At 39.6% G+C, this 24,047-nt stretch overlaps 1 protein-coding gene across 2 annotated transcripts in view; it reads left to right on the forward strand.

The window, feature by feature from the left end:
• Positions 1–23,696, forward strand: part of PRRG1 (proline rich and Gla domain 1) — a 166,949-nt gene extending 143,253 nt beyond the window's left edge. For both annotated transcript variants that reach the window (XM_040266324.1, XM_040266326.1), the window contains exon 4: positions 19,609–23,696. In XM_040266324.1, coding sequence (XP_040122258.1) covers positions 19,609–20,094 — 486 coding nt within the window. In that variant the 3' untranslated portion in view covers positions 20,095–23,696. The remainder of the gene's footprint in view (positions 1–19,608) is intronic.
• The last annotated feature ends 351 nt before the right edge of the window (positions 23,697–24,047 follow it).

Here is a 24,047-nt window from a genome sequence, read left to right on the forward strand (position 1 = left end):
CTTCATGGGAAATAGATGGGGAAACAGTGGAAACAGTGTCAGACTTTATTTTGGGGGGCTCCAAAATCACTGCAGATGGTGACTGCAGCCATGAAGTTAAAAGATGCTTACTCCTTGGAAGAAAAGTTATGACCAACCTAGACAGCATATTCAAAAGCAGAGACACTACTTCGCTGACTAAGGTCCGTCTAGTCAAGGCTATGGTTTTTCCAGTGGTCATGTATGGATGTGAGAGTTGGACTGTGAAGAAGGCTTGAGCACCAAAGAATTGATGCTTTTGAACTGTGGTGTTGGAGAAGACTCTTGAGAGTCCCTTGGACTGCAAGGAGATCCAACCAGTCCATTTTGAAGGAGATCAGCCCTGGGATTTCTTTGGAAGGAATGATGCTAAAGCTGAAACTCCAGTACTTTGGCCAGCTCATGCAAAGAGTTGACTCATTGGAAAAGACTCTGATGCTGGGAGGGATTGGGGGCAGGAGAAGAAGGGGACGACAGAGGATGAGATGGCTGGATGGCATCACTGACTCGATGGACGTGAGTCTGAGTGAACTCCGGGAGTTGGTGATGGACAGGGAGGCCTGGCGTGCTGCGATTCATGGGGTCGCAGAGAGTCGGACACGACTGAGTGACTGAACTGAACTGAAGAAGTAAGTACTTGTGAATTGCTGTACAAGTATTCTGTAGAGTGGAACACATCTGAATACAATTCATAATTTCTAGAAGCATATGACTTCTCACAGTATAATATCTTTTAATGTGGCACATGTCTGCTGACAGATCCCAGTATCTTTAGCTTCTCTGTAGTGAGATGTCAAAGGTGACAAAACCTATATTGGGTAATTAATCTATCAATATTTTCTCATTTGGCAATGATGAAGATATGCATTGAATTGCCATCATTTATCTTAAGTTAGAAATACTGTAAGGTTTCAAGTTACAAAAAGCTTTGAGTAACTCTTTAAGTAGACATAGCATAAAACATAAATTCTGTAGGAAAGTTCACTTCTAAATATGTATCCCAATTATGTCTATTTAATAAGGAGTTTCTTCATCCTCGCTTTCTCTTCCTCTCCACACTGAAACCCCATGGACTGCAGCATGTCAGACTTCCCTGTCCTTCACTATCTCCTGGAGTCTGCTCAAACTCATGCCCATTGATTCCATGATGCCATCCAACCATCTCATCCTCTGTCACCCCTTCTCCTCTTACCCTCAATCTTTCCCAGCATCAGGGTCTTTTACAATGAGTTGAATCTTCCATTAGGTGACCAAAGTATTGGAGCTTAAGCGTCAGCATCAGTCTGGTTTGAACTCTTTGCTGTCCGAGGGACTCTCAGGAGTCTTTTCCAACATCATAGTTCGAAAGCTTAATTCTTCGACGCTCAGCCTTCTTTATGGTCCAACTCTTCATCTGTACATGACTACTGGAAAAATCATAATTTTGACTCTAGACACCTTTGTTGGCAAAGTGATGTCTCTGCTTTTCAATACACTGTTAAGGTTGTCACAGATTTTCTTCCAAGGGGAAGCATCTTTTAACTCCATGGCTGCAATCACTGTCTGCAGTGATTTTAGGGTCAAAGAAAAGAAAGTCTGTCTCCATTTTCATGTTTTCCCCCATCTATTTGCCATGAAGTGATGGGATCAGATGCCATGATCTTAGTCTTTTGAATGTTGAGTTTTACACAGGTTTTTCACTCTCTTCTTTTACGTTCAACAAGAGGCTCTTTAGTTCTTTGCTTTCTTCCATTAAAGTAGTATCATCTTCATATCTGAGGTTGTTGATATGTCTCTCTGCAATCTTGATTGCAGCTTGTGAGTCATCCAGCCCAGCATTTCGCATGATGTACTCTGTATAGAAGGTAAATAAGCAGGCTGAGAATATACAGCCTTGACGTACTCCTTTCCCAATTTTCAACCAGCCTTTTGTTCTATGTCCACTTCTGTTGCTTCTTGACCTGTATACAGATTTCTCAGGAGGCAGGTAAGGTGGACTGGTATTCCCAACTCTTGAAGAATTTTCCATAGTTTGTTCTGATCCACACAGTCAAGGCTTTAGCCTAGTCAATGAAACAGTAGTAGATGTTTTTCTGGAATCCTCTTGCTTTTTCGTGGATCCAACAGATGTTGGCGATTTGTTCCCTGGTTCTTCTGTCTTTTCTAAATCCAGCTTGTATATCTGAAAGTTCTCAGTTCACATACTGTTGAAGCCTAGCTTGAAGGATTTTGAGCATTTCTTTGCTAGTATGTGAAAGAAGCACAATTGTGTGGTAGTCTGAACATTCTTTGGCATTGCCCTTCTTTGGGATTGGAATGAAAACTTTTGGAATGAAATTGGAATGAAAACAGGACCTTTTCCAGTCTTGTAGCCACTGCTGTGTTTTCCAAATTTGCTGGCATATTGAGTGCAGCACTTTCATAGCATCATCTTCTAGGATTTGAAATACCTCAACTGCAATTCCATCACCTCCACTAGCTTTGTTCGTAGTGATGCTTCCTAAGGCCCACTTGACTTTGCACTCCAGGATGTCTGGCTCTATGTGAGTGGTCCACACCATTGTGGTTATCTGGGTCATGAAGATCATTTTTGTATAGTTCTTCTGTGTATTCTTGCCACATCTTAGTATCTTCTGCTTCTGTTAGGTCCATACCATTTCTGTCCTTTATTGTGCCCATCTTTGCATGAAACATTCCCTTGGTATTTCTGATTTTCTTGAAGAGAGCTCTAGTCTTTCCCATTCTGTTGTTTTCCTCTATTTCTTTGCATTGATCACTGAGGAAGGCTTTCTTATCTCTCCTTGCTATTCTCTGGAACTCTCCATTCACTTGGGTATATGTTTCCCTTTCCTCCTTTGCCTTTTGCTTCTGTTTTTTTCTCAGCTATCTGTAAGACCTCCTCAGACAACTCCTTTGCCTTCTGCCTTTGTTTTTCTTTGGAATGGTTTTGGTCACCACCTCCTATACAATGTTATGAACCTCCATGCATAGTTCTTTAGGTACACTGTCTATCAGATCTAATCCCTTGAATCTATTTGTCACTTCCACTGTATAATAATAAGGGATTTGATTTAGGTCATACCTGAATGGTCTAGTGGTTTTCCCTACTTTCTTCAAAGTAAGTCTGAATTTTGCAATAAGGAGTTCAGGATCTGAGCCACATTCAGATCCTGGTCTTCTTTTTCCTGACTGTATAGAGGTTCTGCATCTTCGGCTACCAAGAATATAATCAATCTGATTTTGGTATTGACCATCTGGTGATGTCCATGTGTAGAGTCGTCTTTATATTACTGGAAGATGGAGTTTTCTGTGACTAAGTGTTCTCTTAGCAAAACTCTTGTTAGACCTTGCCCTGCTTCATTTTTTACCCCAAGGTCAAACTTGTCTATTACTCCAGGTTATCTCTTGACCTCCTACTTTTTCATTCCAGTCCCCTACAATGAAAAGGACATCTGCTTTTCTTTTGGTGTTGGTTCTAGAAGGCCTTGTAGGTCTTCATCGAACCATTAAACTTCAGCATTCATCAGGGCTTCCCTGGTGGCTCAGCTGATAAAGAATCCGACTGCAATGCAGGAGGCCTGGCTTTGATACCTGGGTTGGGAAGATCCCCTGGAGAAGGGAACAGCTACTCACTCCAGTATTCTGGCCTAGAGAATTCCATGGAGAAGTCCATGGGGTTGCAAAGAGTTGGACATGACTGAGTGACTTTCACTCTTCAGCATTACTGGTCGGGGCATAGACTTGGATTACTGTGATATTGAATGGTTTGCCTTGGAAACAGAGATCATTCAGTCATTTTTGAGATTGCACCCAAGTACTGCATTTCGGACTCTTTTGTTGACTGTGAGGGCTACTCCATTTCTTGCAACAGATTCTTGCCCACAGTAGTAGATGCAATGGTCATCTAAATATAAATCATCTATTCCAGTTCATTTTTTTCAGTGATTCCTAAAATGTCGATGTTCACTCTTGCCATCTCCTGTTTGACCACTTCCAATTTGCCTTTCTTCATGGAACTAACATTGCAGGTTCCTGTACAATATTGTTCTTTACAGCATCAGACTTGACGTTCACCACCCGACACATCCACAACTGGGCAACGTCTCCACTTTGGCGCAGCCTCTTCTTTTCTTTCTGGATCTATTTCTTCAGTCTTCTCCAGTAGGAAATTGGACACCCACTGACCTTGGGGGCCTATCTTCCAGTGTCATATCTTTTTGCCTTCTCGTATCATTCATCAGTCTGTTGTAGATAGCATATATGCAGGTGTTGTTTTTGCAGCCCGCCAGCCAGTCTGTGCCTTCTGGTTGAAGTATTGAATCAGTTGACATTTAAGATAATTATTAATATGTATGTTCCTATTGTCATTTTTAAATTGTTTTGGTTCATTTTTACAAGTCCTTTTCTCTTCCCTTCTCCTTTTGTTATCTTCTCTTGTGATTTGATGAATAACTTTAGTGTTGTGTGTGGATTCCTTTTTCTATGTCTGTGTACCTGTTGTGGATTTTTGGTTTGCAGTTCCTGTGAGGATTTTTCCCCATGAGGTTTTGATACTGCATTCTCTGTATGTGCAATGTTGTTTTAGTTTCCGTTATCTCAATTTCCATTTCATTCCCAGTATCTTGCACTTGTACTCTCCTCACGATTGCTGGTTTTGATATATTTGTGTACAGATTATTTCTTACATGTACCGTTTATTTGCTTTGACTGGTGAGCTTTCCCATTGGTCATTTTCTTGTTTCTGGTTGTGGTCTTTTTTTTCCCCTGCCCCAGAGAAGTTCCTTTAGGCTTTGATGTAAATATGGTCTCATGGTGCTGGATTCCATTACTTCTGCTTGTCTGTAAACCTTTTGATTTTTCTGACAAATCTGAACAAGAGCTTTGCTGGGCAGACTATTCTTCACTGTTATTTCTTGGCTTTCATCACTTTATATTTATATCATGCTTTTCACTTCTGGCCTGCAGAACATCTGCTGAAAAAGCAGTTAATAACCTTATGGGAGTTCTCTGGTATGTTATTTATTGCTTTTCCCTTTATTATGTGTTAATATTTTTTCTTTGTCTTTATAATTTTTTTCAGTTTGATTAGTATGTGTCTCAGCACGTTCCTCCATAAGTTTATCTTACCTGGGACTCTGTATTTACTGGATTTTGTTTCCTTTCTCATGTTAGGGGAGTTTTTGGCTATTATCACTTCAAATATTTACTCAGGGCCTTTCTTTCTCTCTTCTCCTTCTGGGACCCCCTAGAGTGAGAATGTTGGTGCATTTAATGTTGTCCCAGAGGTCTCTGGAGAAGGCGATGGCACCCCACTCCAGTACTCTTGCCTGGAAAATCCCATGGACAGAGGAGCCTGGTGGCTGCAGTCCATGGGGTCACTAAGAGTCGGACACGACTGAGCGACTTCACTTTCATTTTTCACTTTCCTGCATTGGAGAAGGAAATGGCAACCCACTCCAGTGTTCTTGCCTGGAGAATCTCAGGGACACGGGAGTCTGGTGGGCTGCCGTCTATGGGGTTGCACAGAGTCGGACATGACTGAAGCAACTTAGCAGCAGCAGCAGAGGTCTCTGAGACTGTCCTCATTTATTTTCATTCTTTTGTCTGTATTTTGTTCTTCAACAGTGATTTCCACTATTCTTTCAGCCAACTAGTCGTTGTTCTGCCTCAATTGTTCTGCTAGTGGGTCCTTCTAGTGTCTTTTTCATTCCAGTGATTGTATCACTAATTCATTTGTTTGTTCTTTAACTGTTAAATGTCTCTTGTATCTTTCTTGATCTGTGCCTCCATTCTTTCCCAAAATCATGGAACATCTTCACTATCATTATCCTTGTTAGGTAAGTTGCCAGTCTCCACTTCATTTTGGTTTTCTTGTGGGTTTGTATCTTGTTCCTTCGCCTGGAACATATTTGCCATCTCTCAGTTTTTCTAACTTTCTCTTTTGGGGGTCTCCTTTCTGCTGGCTGCAAGATTGCAGCTCATTTTCTTCCTGTTATCTGTCCCCTCGTGTGTGAGTTTAGTCCTGGGGCTTGTGCAGGCTTCATGGTGGGAGGCACTAGTACACCTCCTTAAAGTTGTTAGGAGGTGCTGGCACCTGATGTTCAAGACAGGATATTTATATTTGTCCATTGTATAGCAACATCATGGCAGGTACTGTACCCATGGGACCTTATCAGGTCAGGGGGCAAAGAACGCAACAGTTGCAAGTGAGGCAGTGACAGACTGTAGGCCTCTTGTATTTTCCCTTTCATTGTAGCCACCAGTTTCCTGTCACAAGGCTCTCTCTCTGTTCTGGGTTAAGTCTCTCAGTCCAGGCATGACCCACCAATGTGATTGTCACAAGAGGAGGTCTCTTATCTTCCTTACCTATAGGAATCCTTTTATCCTGCCTTTAACCCAGAGCCTCCCCTTGGGCAGTGACAACAGCCTGGTGGTCCAGTCTCCCTTCATAAGCTCTTATTGGCCTTGAGGTATGGAGTACCCTCACATACATTCATAGTCAATTTAGTCAATTAAAGGCTCTATAATTAAAGGTCTACTCACCTCGCCCTTGAGCACACTGCTCTAAGTATATTGCTGAGTTATTATCACAGCCATGAAACTTTGGGATAAGATCTTGAACACAATATACAACTGAGGCAGTATGTGAAAGCACACAGCAGCTCAACAGACCTCAAGTAAGCAGTGTTCCTCCTCTTTTTTGGGGGGAAATATTTGAGAAGGATCAGTATCAATAATTCTTTGAATGTTTTGTACATTTTACCAATGAAACGGTCTGGTCCTTGTCTTTCATTGGGAGGTTTGTTTTTAATAATCTCCTCACTAGTAACTGTTCATATTTTCTAGTCATGATTCAGTCTTGGTGTTTGTACATTTCTAGTAATTTATATTAACTTGTCAAACTTGTTGGCATGTGATTGTTCATTGTAGCCTCTTACAGTTTCTGTGGTATCAGCTGTAATATCTCCCTATTTTCTGATTTTTATTTCAGTCCTCCTTTTTTCTCAGGAGTGTCTAAAGGCTTGTCAACTGTGTTTATCTTTGTAAAGAACCAGCTCTTAATTTCACTGATTTTTCTTTGCCTTTTTAGTTCCTATTTCATGTATTTCCACTCTGTTATTTCCTTTCTTCTACTAACTTTGGCCTTAGTTTTTCCTTCTTTTTCTAGTTCTCTGAGGTATAAAATTAGTTTTTTTCTAATTTTTATTTTCTGATATAGGAATTTATTGTGATGAACCTCCCTTTAGAACTGCTTTTGCTTCATCCCATAAGTTTTGGTATGTTTTATTTCCATTTTATCTGTCTTGGGAATTTTCTTTCTCTTTGATCTCTTCATTGACACATTGGTTGTTCATATGTTGTTTAATCTCTGCATATTTCTGAATTTTCCAGAGAAAGGGGTCAATCGAACAAGAGTATATAACACTTGTAAATATTCATGAACCCAACACTAGTGAGGTACTCACTATTCAGTTCAGTTAAGTTCAGTCGCTCAGTCGTGTCCGACTCTTTGCGACCCCATGAATCGCAGCACACCAGGCATCCCTGTCCATCACCAATTCCCGGAGTTCACTCAAACTCACGTCCATTGAGTCAGTGATGCCATCCAGCCATCTCATCCTCTGTTGTCCCCTTTTCCTCCTGCCCCCAATCCCTCCCAGCATCAGAGTCTTTTCCATTGAGTCAGCTCTTCACACGAGGTGGCCAAAGTACTGGAGTTTCAGCTTTAGCATCAGTCCTTCCAAAGAACACCCAGGGCTGATCTCCTTTAGAATGGACTGGTTGGCTCTCCTTGCAGTCCAAGGGACTCTCAAGAGTCTTCTCCAACTCCACAGTTCAAAAGCATCAATTCTTCGGTGTTCAGCTTTCTTCACAGTCCCAACTCTCACATCCATACATGACCACAGGAAAAACCATAGCCTTGACTAGATGGACCTTAGTCAGCAAAGTAATATCTCTGCTTTTGAATATGCTATCTAGGTTGGTCATAACTTTCCTTCCAAGGAATAAGCATCTTTTAATTTCATGGTTGCAATCACCATCTGCAGTGATTTTGGAGCCCCCAAAAATAAAGTCTGACACTGTTTCCCCATCTATTTCACATGAAGTGATGGGACCGGATGCCATGATCTTCATTTTCTGAATGTTGAGCCTTAAGCCGACTTTTTCACTCTCCTCTTTCACTTTCATCAAGAGGCTTTTTAGTTCCTCTTCACTTTCTGCCATAAGGGTGGTGTCATCTGCATATCTGAGGTTATTGATATTTTTCCTGGCAATCTTGATTCCAGCTTATGCTTCTTCCAGCCCAGTGTTTCTCATGATGTACTCTGCATATAAGTTCAATAAGCAGGGTGACAATATGCAGCCTTGATGTACTCCTTTTCCTATTTGGAACCAGTCTGTTGTTCCATGTCCAGTTCTAACTGTTGCTTCCTGACCTGCATACACATTTCTCAGGAGGCAGGTCAGGTGGTCTGGTATTCCCATCTCTTTCAGAATTTTCCACAGTTTATTGTGATCCACAGAGTCAAAGGCTTTGGCATAGTCAATAAAGCAGAAATAGATGTTTTTCTGGAACTCTCTTTTTTGATGATCCAGCAGATGTTGGCAATTTGATCTCTGGTTCCTCTGCCTTTTCTAAAACCAGCTTGAACATCTGGAAGTTCATGGTTCGTGTGTTGCTAAAGCCTGGCTTGGAGAATTTTGAACAAACACACATATTAATATGCTTTTAGAAAGTGATACAATTAGCATTAATGTATAAAATTGTTAAAGCCTAACACTGATCAGGGGTTTATTATACAACTTATAGTTGTCATTCACATTTTGCTCTGTTAAGTCTTTGTTCCAACCTTGTATATGTTACAAACACAAGTGTATTACCATAACATTTTCAAAACTGACACATCGAGAAATTTCTCATTTCCACAAGATCCACCTTGTCAACTCCAGGTAAAAGAACACACTCTAGGTGAAATAATACCCACAGGACTAAAGAAAAATGCCACCAGAAAGTACAGAATGTCCTTCCAGGGAAAAGAGCAGTGAAACAGTATATTTGAAATAGATGCTCTGTCCTCTTGCACAGAGTGCCAGCTATACTGCCTCTAATGAAATATTAGGATGCTTTAGTAATGCATGCACAAGTACAAAAAAAAAAGTGTTTTACTCAAATGCAGATGTTCACTATTCATTTACATAACAAATCACTGGCCAACTGGCTTCTGCAAAAATCCCCAAGTCGATCATGTCTTGCAACAATGAAGTATAAGTATGTATTTATTGCTGTTTTGTTGGTTAAATGTTTTCTTACTGCTTTGCAGTTCCTCTGGTCATTCCTCTGTTGTTCCTTTCCTTTGTGATTTGATGATTTTCTTTAATAGTACACTTTATCTTAAGTGTCTACTATAGGTTTTTGCTTTATGGCTACCATGAGGCTTACACATACAAGTTATCAACTTCAGTTGTTGTAAATCTGAACACATTCTGAAGTTCTACATTCTTACTCCTCCCCACTCCATTATGCTTTTCATATCACATTTTACATCTTTGTATCTTGTATATCCCTTACATACAGTTAACCCTTGAACAACATGGCTTTGAACTGAGCAGGCTCACTTATACATGGATTTTTCTTCACTAAATTTGTACTATAGGACTGTACAATGTATGCTTGGTTGAATCTACAGATGTGGAACTGTTTTATGGGAATTTTCAAGTGGGTAGAGGGTTGGTACACCTAACCCCTGTGTTGTTCAAGGGTCAACAGTAATGGGATTGTAGTTAGTTATTTTTACTACTACTTTTGTTTTTTAACATTCATTGACATTGACATTGAAGTTGCTCAGTCATGTCTGACTCTGCGACCCCGTGGACTGTAGCCTACCAGGCTCTTCCGTCCATGGAATTTTCCAGGCAAGAGTATTGGAGTGTGTTGCCATTTCCTTCTCCAGGAGATCTTCCCGACTGAGGGATTGAACCAAGGTCTCCCACATTATAAGCAGACACTTTACCGACTGGCTTTATAAATGATTAATCTACCATTTTACTACATTATGTATCTTTTTATTACATTTTATTACATTATTTACCTTTACCACTGAGATGTAATTAGTACCCTTTTTTTCAGCTTGAAGAAAATTCTGTAACATTTCTTATAAGGCTGGTAATGAACTCCTTTACCTTTTGTTTGTCCAAAAAACTCTCTTCCCAACTTTGAATAACTATTTAGATGGGAAGTGTGTTCTTGGTTGGATGTTTTTTTCCTTTCAGCACTTTGAATATATCATGCCACTCCGTCCTGGCCTTCAACATTTCTGCTGAAAAATCTACTGCTGGTCTTATGTATGTTACATATTGTTTTTATTTTGCTGCTTTTAAAAGTCTCTCCTTAACTTTAATCTTTTAAATTATAATCTGTCTTGGTGTGTGTCTCTTTGGGAAACCTGGAGAGTTCCAAACAAGATGAACCCAATCTGGATGTCTGTTTCCTTCCCCATTCTTTCTTTAAAGTATCTTTCCATGCTTTTCGCTCTCTCTTCCTCCTGGCACCTCCCTAAAATGCAAATCTTAAGTCAGTTCAATGTTGTTCCCAAAGTCTTTTAAGCTATCTTCGTTTTTTTTTTTTCTTTTCACTGCTCTCACTGGCTGAGTTTCACTCACCTGTCTTCAAATGCATTGACCTTTTCTGCTTCATCTAGTCTGCTGCTGAACTCCTCTAGTGTATTCTTCAGCTCTGTAACTTCCATTTGAGGTTATCACTGTGTGTGCCCATTCCATTCCTGTGTTCAATAGCACCTTTATGTTCATTGTTTTTAATTCTTCATCAGATAAGTCACTTACCACTGTTTCGTTCAAGGTTTTTTCCTGATGTTTCATCATTTCTCTCTTCATTTTCCTTGACTCTCTGTGCTGGTTTCTATTTAGTAGATGAAACCACCACCTTTCCCAGTCTTGAAGTAGTAGTCTACAAAAGAAGAACCTTGTCATTCAACCCTGTCCTAGCTCTTGGTTGCCTGTCAAACCTTTGTGATTGTTCAAGCAGCCCATTTTATTTCTATTGGCTCCCAGTCCTTGGGGGTGTGCCAAGACATTTCACAAAGAAGAGGATCACTATCAGCACCTACATTCAGGCTGATGAGAAGCCAGACCTCAAACAGCAGCTTTTAAAATGTGTGAACCTACTCTATAGTCCTGTGGCACCACAAGGGCAAGTCTGACTACCAGGGCCCAGTTGTGTAGACTTGTGTCCTAGGCAGCAGCCTACAAAGTCAGGGTGCCAGATGGAGGGTACAAGGACCTTTCTAGGAGATACCAGCAGCCTGGAGCAGTGTGGTGGGAGAGTGCAAAGGCACCATCCACTGGCCTTCATCCACAGAGAGCCCTCAGAAATTCCTATATATAAGCACCAAACAGGAATCTTGCTCCTCAGCCTGAAGCTCTATGACAAGCAAAGAAGGATTTTTCACACAAAAATTGGGCTGTGTTTCTATCTGTGTCTGTGCTGTGCCTGAGAGTGGTAGCCAGCCAGGAACTATTACATCTGTTCCACTATCGAGAGGTCCACAAACATAGGACCCGCTAGCCATCACAGCCAGGTGATTAGGGGGCAGCAGACACATGTACAAGCTCCCCTCTGGGAGGTGCTGGTGCTCTGGAGAGGACTATAGGGGGCCTTAGCTGTATGTTTCCGTAGAAGTCTGGCCCTTAGGCCACAGAGCTGTAACATAAAGCCTCTTTCCCAGAAGGACTTGGCACCTCAGTGCTGCTTCTTGCTCTGTCCTGGGTGACCTGTCTGCACAAGCCCTACCAGAGCCAGACACCCAGAGAGAACCCTCAGAAATTGGGGCTGCACACAAAGGTACAAGCCCCTTTCCAGGATGCCAAGGTGGCCCTTGCCGTCCTCCACCCCCAGAGCATTGTATTAGGCCTAAAAGATGTCTGTTATCTCAGAGGCCTGTGCCTCAGGCTGACTGATGCTTTAAGATCAGCAAATGAGTCTCTCTCACAGGAAGTCTGGGTGCTTCTGAGTCTGCTCCCATCCTGCTAAATACAGTCAGGGTGCCCCCATGTGAGCTCAAATCCTTTACTCCTCAAGGAGAACAGCTCATGTTTCTGAGATCCGTCCCCATGATAGGTCCTCACACGACGGGTGGGGTCCATGGGGAGGTTGTGTCCCAGCCTTTCCTTCCCAGCTCAGTGTAGGGTTTTTTCCTGGTTCACCTGATGAGTAGAAGTTGCTCTGCTAGTTTTATAGTTTTTTTCCAGAAAACAGTTGTTCCCTGCATAGATCTGATGTGTCCACAGAAGGAAGTGCAGTCTGGGCCTTCCTGCTGCTTCTAAGTCGCTTCAGTCATGTCCGACTCTGTGCGACCCCATGGACTGCAGCCCACCAGGCTCCTCCGTCTCTGGGATTTTCCAGCAAGAGTACTGGAGTGGGGTGCCATCGCCTTCTCCGGGGCCTCCCTACATTGGTATATTCAACTGCAACCCTAAAATACCAGTCAGTTTTTAATGCTGCTTACAAGGGATATTTTGGGACTTGAGAGTTCTCCTGTTGCCTCTTATACTGGGACGGCTATCAGTTCCCACCTCAAGTATCCTGAATCTGAACCTTTACTGTTTTACAACCATTACCATTATACCTAAATTACAGAGTTTTTTACTTTATGTAAGCTATATGCTACCTAGCAAAATAATAATCCCCACAATTATTTTTTAAAAGATAGAACTGTAACTTCTGAACACATTTGAGTCAGTTCTAATGAGGTGGGTGAAGTTAAGTCAAAAAGAGAGGACAAATATTATATCATATTGCATCTATATGGAATCTAGAAAGATGGTACTGATGATCCTGTTTGCAGGGAAGCAAAGGAGACACAGACCTAGAGAACAGACTTGTAGACACAGCGGGGAAGGAGAGGGTGGGATGACTTAAGAGTAGTACTGAAACATATACATTACCATATGGAAAACAGCCAGTGGGGATTTGCTCTATGATGCACGGCACCCAAAGCCAGTGCTCTGTGACAACCTAGTGGGGTTGTGAGGTTTAAAAGGGAGGGGACATATGTATATCTGTGGCTGATTCATGTTGATCTGGCAGAAACCATCACAATACTGTCATTATCCTCCAATTGAAAATAAAAGAAAAACTGTACCATATTCTTCATCCCCCAGCCATATCATTTACAACTTACAGTAAAATAAGTTGACATCACACTTATCATAAATATTGCTTCTCAGCAAATTGTATACACTCTAGTGGCAATTTTCAAGAGAATGCCTTACCTTTTATATCATACTTCATAATTTACAAGTAGTCTGTTTTCTCAGAAGTTAGATCTACATAGTCCTACTCTTTTGATGAAAGAAAGAACACAAAGTAACTTTTACAGGGTTTTTTTTTTTTTTTTTTACCCTAGAACATCCATCTAGATAAAGAATCTTAACAGTGTTCAGTGACCTCTTGCTGGAATATTCTGACTTGTTCTCAACAAGGCAGCTTTTGGAGTTAAGATTGTGGCTTCTGTCCCTTCTCTCTGGTGGTCTTTCCTTCCCTGTCATGCTTGTTCAGTAAAAGGGAGAATATGAGTGCTGAGTATAAATGCTGCCGGAGTACGTATTACATTATTTGTGCTAGTTCAGGGAGAAAGTACAAGGGGGGTTATACCAGTATGTTTATGTTAGGATGGTTAACCATTGTCGTGTATGTGTCTGCGTTTTGGTTTACTTAGTTGTGTATATAGTGTACCTAAGGGACAGTATGACAAAAATAACCAATAAATACATTGTGTATGCTTGATGTTAAAATTCATAGGCAAGATTTCTGAAAGCAACTGGCAGAAGTGAAATTGTTAAAATCCCCTCTAAGCATTATAGATGCTTATTAGACTTGTCCACTGGGTTGATAGAGAAGGGGAAGGGTCCTTGGCTAGAGTGTTCCTGTTGAGATGATACTTTGAGACTATAGCCATTGTACGCAGTGTATTCAGTGCTACTGTGCGTATGTATAGTGGACAAACTTAAATCCTTATTTGAAACATCTAGCCTTTTAGATGTGTAAAAGTACACAACCTATTTTGAAAGTAGAGAGTTAAACACCTTTTAAGTTTGTTTTTCTTTTTCTGTTAATTAATAGGAATGGTTTTATTTGGGGAGTGGGGTTGTCTTGGAGAGTAAGCTGTCGCTTACTGGGTGGCGGGGGAGGGGGACAGGGAAGGAAGTACAGAGAGAGAAGGGCTCTGTGCCCATCAGTCTTTATAGACAAGTTCAGATTGTCTACCCGTTCTGTTTGTGCATTTTAGTTAATATTGCTGTGTATTAAAAGAACAAGCAAGTCCTAATGCCCGAAGTATATTAAAAGTAGAGGTAGTAAAATAACCCCTTAATGAATGCCCTTTTGTTGGTTTTTAGGAAGGGCTGTGTCTTCTGGGACTATCTATGTTAATCCACCTTTGGAACTAGATGTAGTCTGGTACTTAGTCGCTGAAATGCTGGAGGAGTAAGAGGAAGGGTGAGGGGAAGGGCTCTTGGCTAATATCTCCCGTTATCTGGAAGACAGTTTTAGGTTTTAACTACAGGCCTGTATGTGCATTTTTGTGAAGTGCCTGTGTTTATTGTGGACAAGCGTCATTACTTTGCAGCATGTAGGCTTCTTAGATGTCCTGAGGTGATGAGGTATGATACAAAGTAGAACCAGTGAACTAACCAATTTGTAAATATCTTTGTTGTGTTAGAATTGATTTTTTTAAAAAGGCAGCATCTTGGACCTGGAATGATACCTTCTCTGAGAAATGTACATCAGGACTTGCTCATTTAGGTTGGCAGCTGAGGGGAGGAAGGAAGTATAGAGGGAGGGCTGTATGTGGATGTGTTCACGTTTATATTTTGATGATAACCATTGATGTGTGTGCATCTCCTGGCTGTACTATAGGAATGCATTGTTTAATAATTCAGCAGAAACATACCTCCTTGCTAATACCTTAATAGTTTAGATCAGATGATGAATCCTCTTAGAACTATTATACTTTGTGTACTCTGTTGCTTTATGTCTCATTTTAATTGAACATTAAGGGAATGTAGTATTTTAATCATAGCTCTGCCAATATGTTTATCTAGAGGCCTGTTGCCATTTTTGTCTTTGAAATTTTTGTTGCCAAGAAAGGCAAGATTACATTTTTTTCTTCCAGATTGAGTTGGTGTAGTGTATTCTTGGTTATCAAAATACTCATAGCTTTGGGACTTTAAAATGGTAAATATTCATGATGTGTGAAACAGCATGATACATAACTGTACGGTCTTAATTACATAAAAATGAATGCTTAGTTGTGAAAATACACAAATGAGACCTAGAAGGACATGTCAAACGGTAAACTGCTTGTGATTATAAATGACTTAGTTTTTTGCTTCTTGTGCTTTTTGGTTTCCTATTATGTACGTGTTAACTTTTAAGAAATAAATGTTATTTTAAAAACCTTAAATAAATAAATAAATAAATAAATGCTGCCGGGCCCTCAGCAATACAAACTCACTGGGCACATCACCCGCTTCCAAACTTTACCACATAGGTAGGTTCTGAGCTGATTACTCAAAGACTGGAAAAATATTCTTGGCTTTACTCTTTGAATTTAGGAATACGGTCCTTCAGGCCTTGAGTCATTCAAATTCCACTTAAAAATGGTATTGAGAAAATTCAAATCAGAAAAGCAGACATTTTATAGTAAAATAGCGACCAATTTGGTTTGGTAGAATCTTTCATATACTTACCTACTGTAATGAAACATCTATCTTTTGGGGCTCTTGCCTCTGAAATAATTGTCAAAAACTAGAGAAAATATAAAAAGCAACAAGGGAAAAGCAACAAATAACAACCAATGGATCACTGAAGAAAAAAAAATAATTCATTTGTCTCTAGGTAAACAAAGGCATGACAATCCAAAACGTATGGGATGTAGCAAAAGCAGGGATGTTTACAGCAATACAATCTTACCTCAGGGAACAAGAAATAAAGCTCAAATAATCTAACCTTACACTTACAGCAGCTAGAGAAAGAACAAACAACCCCAAAGTTAGTAGAAGGAAAGAAATCATAAAGATTAAAGCACAAATAAAATAGAAAACAATAGAAAAGATTAGTGAAACTAAAAACTGCTTCCTTGAAAAGATAATAATTCATAACCCTTTAGCCAGACTCATCAAGAAAAAAGAGGGCACAAACCTAACATTAGGAATGAAAAGGAGAACTTAGAAACCACAGAAATACCGAGGATTATAAGGCAGCTATATAAAATGGACAAATTCTTAGAAAGGTACAGTGTCCCAAGATTCAACTAAGAAGAAATATAAAATATGAACAGACCTGTCACAAGTATTGAAACTGTAATTTAAAAACTCCCAACAAATGCTAAGGCATAGACTTGCAGTCCCTAGGTCTGCTTACCATGGGAGCCTATCCTCACTAGGGTGCTGGCGGAAGGTCATGGGGTCTGAAACCTAACATCAGTATTTCAAAACATGAAGAAAAATATCTCTCATTATTAATAAGTATGTAAGTACATGTTATAAAAAAAAAAAAAAAACACCTCCCAACCAAAAAAGTACAGGACCAGATGGTTTCACAGGTGAATTCTATCAAACATTTAGAGAAGAGTTAACACCTATCCTTCTGAAACCCTTCCACAAAATTGCAGAGGAAGGAACACTCCCAAACTCATTCCATGATACCACCATCACCCGGTTACCCAAACCAGATAAAGATACCACAAAAGCAGAAAATTACAGGCCATTATCACTAATAAACATACATAGACACAAAAATCCTCAACAAAATACTGGTAAACTGAACCCAACAGTACATTAAAAGGATCACACACCACTATCAAATAGGATTTATCCCAGGGATGCAAGGGTTCATCCATGTCTGAATGATTAGCCAGACCCCTCTGATCCCTTGAGATTCATTATCTATGTAATTTTAGCGTTATCTAAAATTACTGAATCCCTTTCATTCATTAAAATTTTCTTTCTCAAATAAACTTCCATCGCCTCTAAAGCACTGTTTTACTGAGTCTTGAAATCATTTATTTGCTCTCTGAATATCTTCTGGCTGTTTCCAGTAACATAAAGAACAATCTAAATAGCTTAGAGATACATAAACCTGGTTTGTCTATTTGAATGACAGTTATTTTACTTGATTTTAAGTATTTCCCTGATTCTCTTGCCTCAAGGACAAAGTCAGTCTAGTTTCCAAAGAAATAAATCTGGCAGTACCTTTTTATTCAGATCAGTGAATGTTACTTGCTTTCAAACTACACATTTAGCATGATGAGAAAGATTGAATTTTCTAGGAAACTGTCTAAATTTGACATACCTTATGCATCAGGACAGACTGCTTTTTGCTTTGCTCTGACACCAGGCCTGTTGCATTCAAATGCCAGCTCCAACATTTTTGTGTTAACTGACCTTGGTTTTATTATAAGGTAACATCTCTGAGTCTCCATTTCCTCATCTGCAAGTGGGGATGATAAGTATGCCTTCATTATTAGGTGCAGCTTGTGAATTGTGTTGCTATTGGTAAAGTAAAAAGCTGCTGTGATGATTCTATTCTTGTCTAAGCTTTGTCTTTAAAACAGAATCACACTTTTATTTTCAAGGGTTAAAGTTTTTTCTCCCAAAGGGAAGAAAAAAACCACACAACTTTGCTGCTTTTTCCCAAGTGTGCCAAGGAAACCACATAAATTGATTTACACCAGCCAAGCATGAAAAAAGAAACAGAACCATTTTCATGTGCATTATTGATTATCCAAAAGTGACTGGACAAGATTAAAAAGTCATTTGTCTATTCCATTTATTCTAAGATTAACATTATATAATTATTTGAAATCACATATTATTTGTGTTTTGTGGTTAAGATTAAATGGAGGGAGATGGTGATCTGAGAGATGGCACAGAGAGGAGAAATCCTCATCTCTATAGATTAAGAAAGTTACCTACAAAGTAGATTAATAAAAAGTTTATTGAGATTTAGTACAGTTTGACTCCAAATCTCTAAAAAATGTACATTTGTGTAAGGATTCAACTGAGAGTTGGAAGAGAGTAGTTGTAAACCAAAAATGTTAATAGTGATTATATCTTTGCAATGTAATTACAGATGATTGGTTTTTCCTTTTCATATATTTCTGCATTAGTAAACTTTTGTATAATCTATATTTTCTGTAATAAAGTTGGCAATACTAAAAGTAACAGTTATACAAATATAGCATAGACTTTTATTGTTTACAAAAAGCTTCATGAGTTTTCAACCTGGATTATTAACTGACTGTTTCACTAATAAAAATTTAACTTCCAGTTTGGGGTACTGTCCTAAAATAAATGCTATAGACTTTGGGATTACAGTGTCTCTACTCTTGGCTTGTTTTAATGCTGCACCTGGCATACTTTCACCTGCACCCAGCCTTTACTAAGTCATACCGTATTTCTTACAGCATATCAAACTTTTATCTTAGAATCACAGACTGTTGGAATAATAATGTACCTTATAAGACGACCCAGTTTAGGGGTGGAACACTGTGGGTCATTCTTAGACCCATATAGTACTTTAAAAGCCTTTATGACTAATAAAAGATAGTGCTATGAAACAAACAGTTTTAGTGCCCACAGTCTTACCTTCTGCTAGGTATTTAAATACTATCAGTAGCCTGCAAACAAATATTGTGAGGGAAAAAAAGCAAACATTATTGGCTAAGTTTAAGCACTGGGGGTGGTGTTTGTACCAAGATTTGGGATATAGATTACTCCAATGTGAAGCAGAGACTTATGATACACAAGTGAACGGTTAATCGCTCAGTCGTGTCTGACTCTTTGCGACCCCATGGACTGTAGCCTGCCAGGCTCCTCTGTCCATGAGATTTCCCAGGCAAGAATACTAGAGTGGGTAGCCATCCTCTTCTCCAGGGGATCTTCCCAACCCAGGGATCGAACCCACGTCTCCTGTGTCTCCTGCATTGCAGGTGGATTCTTTACCATCTGAGCTACCTGGGAAGCCCATGATGTACAAAAATTCATTATCATCACCACTACTTATTGAATGTTTAGATGCATTAAATCTGTGTACTCAGGGGCTGAGGAGGGGAATACCTGGTAGGAGAGAATCCCAAACAGAGCTATTGGAAAACAAGGCATTCAATCTGAGTACCAAGAGCCTCCAACAGCCTGAAATAGCACAATGATGACAGGGTCCCTCATCTCATAATTGGACATGGAAAATGGTATTTACCTTCTATATTAGAGGAGAGATTAGGTGGTATATTTGGAAAAGGGAAAATGCTTTATGCTTTTTTCCCTTCCAATATATCATAACTGAAAATACAAAAAACACCAAGTCTTGAAGACCTTGGGTTCTGACTCCCCATTTTAGGGGAGGGTCCAGAGGGAGCACCATGATCTGTAGTTTCTTGTCAGGGAAAATACAGGCCGCAGGTCACTGGAACCAACAAATCTGGTTTGGGGTTTTCTTTTCATCATATTAATAAAACCCAGATATGCATTCATTTGCTATTTCCGATCTTTGGATCATGTTGATTTACAGTTAATCTCCTCTTTTATTTTCAGAAGGAGTTTTGGAACACGTACACAAAAGCACAACAAGGAGAGAGCAACAGAGGAAGTGACTGGTTTCAGTTTTATCTTACCTTTCCATTAATCTTTGGCCTCTTCATTATCCTCCTTGTCATTTTCCTAATCTGGAGATGCTTCCTAAGAAACAAGACTCGCCGACAGACAGTGACGGAAGGTCATATTCCTTTTCCTCAACATCTCAATATCATCACTACACCTCCCCCACCAGATGAAGTGTTTGATAACAATGGGTTGTCCCCAGGCTTCCTGGAATACGTGGTTGGGCGCTCAGATTCTGTCTCCACTCGCCTGTCCAACTGCGATCCCCCACCAACCTACGAGGAAGCCACTGGCCAGATGAACCTGCGGAGGAGTGAAACAGAACCTCATCTCGATCCGCCTCCGGAGTATGAGGACATCATCCACTCCAGCTCAGCCAGTGCCATTGCCATGGTGCCTGTGGTCACCACTATCAAATGAAACTGCAAACTTCTTTTTACTATAATCATTTTTAAAATACTAATGAGAGAACTTTCTAGCACTTTACCACTACATACATGTGCATCTGACTTATTGGACTCTGACAGCGTACCACTTCATATTCTCCAATTTGATTTTCATTAGTTCTGTTTCCCACTCTAAACTCTTTATCCATGCTCATTTTTGCTAATGGAAACATGTGAAGAGGGAAGAATACTAGTGGAGGTCTTCCTAGGAGACATACATCGGTGTGTGCGCATGTATGTTTATGTATATATATGTACATGAACATATACGTGTGTGTACATCAGCCCAGTATATGGGCACCTGTCTTCAAAAGTCATTAACATCTATCTAAATCACCTGTAAAGAGAACATTACTCACCAAAATTGGAGGTTGGGGGGAAGGCACCAACACTTTGTGTAACAGCAATGTGCTGTTGAATTTTGAAAAGAAGATGAACTTAGCGTGCTTTTAAATTTTTACAGGTTTTTGTTAACCTTCTTCAACTTCCTTAAAAGGGAAAAAATGCATATAGTCAGTCGTGACTTGAGGAACATCTCAGAGGGTGACAGAGAGAGAAGGCAGGCATAATAATTGATACCTTGTTCCTAGTGGACAGCAAGAAAATCATTGGTCCTTCATGGCTTTTGGCTGCTTTCACAGGAGGGATTTTGGTGCTGTAATTGACTGCCTCCCCCCAAAAATTAAATAGTGTTTGCTTAGTGTCTTTGAATGTCGCATGCTATTTGTATTAACATCTGGGTGGAGTGGATTTCCTGGCAAAAGAATCATTTCTCAAGTAGATACTCGAATCGATGACAGAACAGATGCAGATTTCTCCTTGGCTTATTGGCAACACTTTCTTTCTCCATGATACATTGCCTTTTACTCTAGTTGCCCTCCTACCACCCCAGAATCTTCTAGCAAGTAAGAATTTAGTTAAAACCCTGGGAATTATTTTCTTAATGTTTTTGTATAGAGTGAAGCCTTTGTCTCAACATGATTACCAAGCAATTTTCCCTGAAATTAATAACTGTGATTTCTGCATTATTCTCCAGTTGGCGGAGGAAGACTGCAAAGTCTGTGTTGTGCCAGGCGCACAATAAATCTAGTTATAGCTGCAAACATATCTCACAGTTGCTATTTCATTTTGTATTTTCAGTTTTTTTTACCTGCAGAATTTTTATTGAAAATCCTTGGAGCAGGGGGAAGAGGCTGTGAATGAACTGCCAACATAAACTGGCTAGGAAAGAAGAAAACACCCAACAGTTATACATGCACTGATGGAAAATGCATTCTGTCGGTCAGATTTCTGTGCCACTCCCACGACTCCTTAGTGTTGGATAAAGTGGTTGATCAGGCAGAAGGCAAGCAGGTTTTGGAAGTGTCATGTCCTGTGGCCTCCATATCCATCCCCATGCAGACTCCCCTAAACCCAAAGGAGGAGGACTGCTCGGGAGGACCTTGAACTAGGAGTCAGATGACCTGAATTCAGATCTCATTCTGCCATACCCTTGCCAGGCTACTTTGGGAAAGACCCATATCTGACCCTCAAGCTCCTTACTTACCTCTGAAATGGCGATAGTATCATTCGCCCTGCCTTTATCCTGGGGCTTTAAAAGGATGCAATAAGATGGTATGTGTGAAAGTCATTTGTAAGACGTGAAGAGCACTCTAGGTGTAAGGTCACAGCATTGTTCTCCTTGCTCTCATGGGGGAAGAATCTTCTGTTTCCCTAAAATGTATCTGAGTTTTCACAGAGTGAGAAATAGAGCAGGCTGCTCCGTTAGTGGCTCACAGGTTCCTAATTTGAGTGTGTGAGCTCTTAGTTCAACACCTGTCATTCTCTGGTCTATACCAATGCTGGGCCTACTTAATGACAACTGTATGCTCAGCACAAACAGGAGTAAGCAAATGCTGGAAAGGGAACTACTGCTGACTGTGTTTAGATAACAGGTTTTACGGCTTTCATGGACTAAAAATTAATAAATCTTGAACCTGGCCTCAGCAGAAATGACAGCATTGTTTTGAATTTGGCCCTGAGTACATGGTAATCTCTGGCTTCTACTTAAAGCTGAGAATGGGAGTGTTTGAGCCAGAAATGTATTTTGGTTTAGAGAAAAATTAAGGCTCCTTTTGTGTGGACTTTTTCTTTTGTCATTAATATCAGGTAGATTAAACTAGCAGTTCTCAACAAATGGCCAATGAGCCCCCCTGGGAGTCCTTGAGAACATTCAAATTTGAGAGGGGTCTGTGAGACCAACACTATTTTCATAATAACACCAACATGTTGTCTTTTCACTTTCTCTCTCAAAAAGTTGTTAAAAATGTTAGTCATCTTCCCATGCTTTTGTTTTAGAAAATATAGCTATTTTCTTTAAAATGTTATTTATGTTCAGCATGTAATGGACTTTTTAATTTGGTGACTTTTATATTTTTAAATCAATAAGTACTTAAATTTTTTTTCACTTTTACTTTCTAACATGGCAAATATTGGTAGCTATAAATTTCATAAACAAAAGCTCTTCGGTGTCCAGATCCCCAACAAATGTTAAGAACATAAAGGGGTCTGGAGACCAAAAGTTTGAAATTTACAGGATTAGACAAAGGAACAGGATGTTCTATTACTAACTATGCATACTTGCCATTTAATTTTACATTTTAAACTCCTGATAGTGAATTTAACGCTGCCTCTTAGAGATACCTGAATTTAAGTATAAGAATGAATGTTCATCCTTGAAGCAAAAGCCAAATGCTTACACTGATCAATGGCTATAGCTTTTTAGACCGCTGTCAGAGAACACACTATTCCACAGTGCTGACATCAGCCACAGGTCTCATGGCCACATTCAGATGATAATGACAGGCTAAGCAAATGTCTAAGATAAACAGAATACTTTCTTTAAGAAACAGTCTATTAGGTTAGTTTTGTTTGATCTTGGTTTGGGTTTGACCTTTTTAGAAACCCTTTTGCTACCCTATCTGGTTTTGTACACTGAGTTTCTTAACATTTGTTATAATTAAAGGGGCTTGTCTGGAATAGTGTCTATTTTTATGCTTTAGCCTTTCTTACCTGACTGATATTACATTCACCTTTGATCATTTTTAATAAATGTTTATTTTTACAGATCTATTTAGTACCTTTCTTAAGAAGTAACTACATTGAATCAACCAGTGTATATTTACATGAAAGAGTGGGCTACCTGGTCTTTTAGTGGATTGGTTTCCAGACCTCCACCTGCAGTGATTGTGTCTGGAATCCTAGAACTGGCACTTTTCTGCCTCCCTGCTTTGAATGTCACAATGAATTGTATCTGTTTAAATTAAATGATTTCTCTTTTTCCTATTGACCAGTACAAATACAGATGCTTTGTTTGATTCACTGTTAATGATGACTTCAAGATTGATGATCTGATAGAATAACTGTGGAGGGAGCTTTACCTTGGTTCTGTGTAAATAGCATGTCTTTGATAATATTTCACATTTTTAAACAGCTGGTTTACATTAAATTATGGTATTTAACTATTTTATGTTCATTCCAGGTAAGGTTTTTCTTATGTTTCTGTTTTGGGTATGCTAAATAAAGCTATTTTTAAACTGAAAAGATTTTTTCTGCTATTTGTTAATAATTAGATTATGGTGAGGTGATAAACATGCTGCATAAGCTCTTACTGTGATCTTTTTAACATGGTAAAATTATTACACTTCTTTTTTCCTTAGGAATTTAGGGAACACTGCTCAGTAATCAAAAATTACCTGCTGAAAACTTCAGGGTGTTCGAAGCCTAAGAAAGAATGATGCTGTGAATGATGCTGGAATGATACAAAATGGGAACACTTGCTCCAAAGGGGTAGACTCAGTTCCCTGCTATAGTGGAGTTTGTCGACTACTGGGAACAGTGTTGTCTACAGATACAAAAGACCTGTATTTTCTCCTTAGCAGAATGGCT

The sequence above is a fragment of the Oryx dammah genome, unplaced genomic scaffold, assembly GCF_014754425.2.
Source record: "Oryx dammah isolate SB20612 unplaced genomic scaffold, SCBI_Odam_1.1 HiC_scaffold_23, whole genome shotgun sequence".
NCBI classification, from domain to species: Eukaryota; Metazoa; Chordata; class Mammalia; order Artiodactyla; family Bovidae; genus Oryx; species Oryx dammah.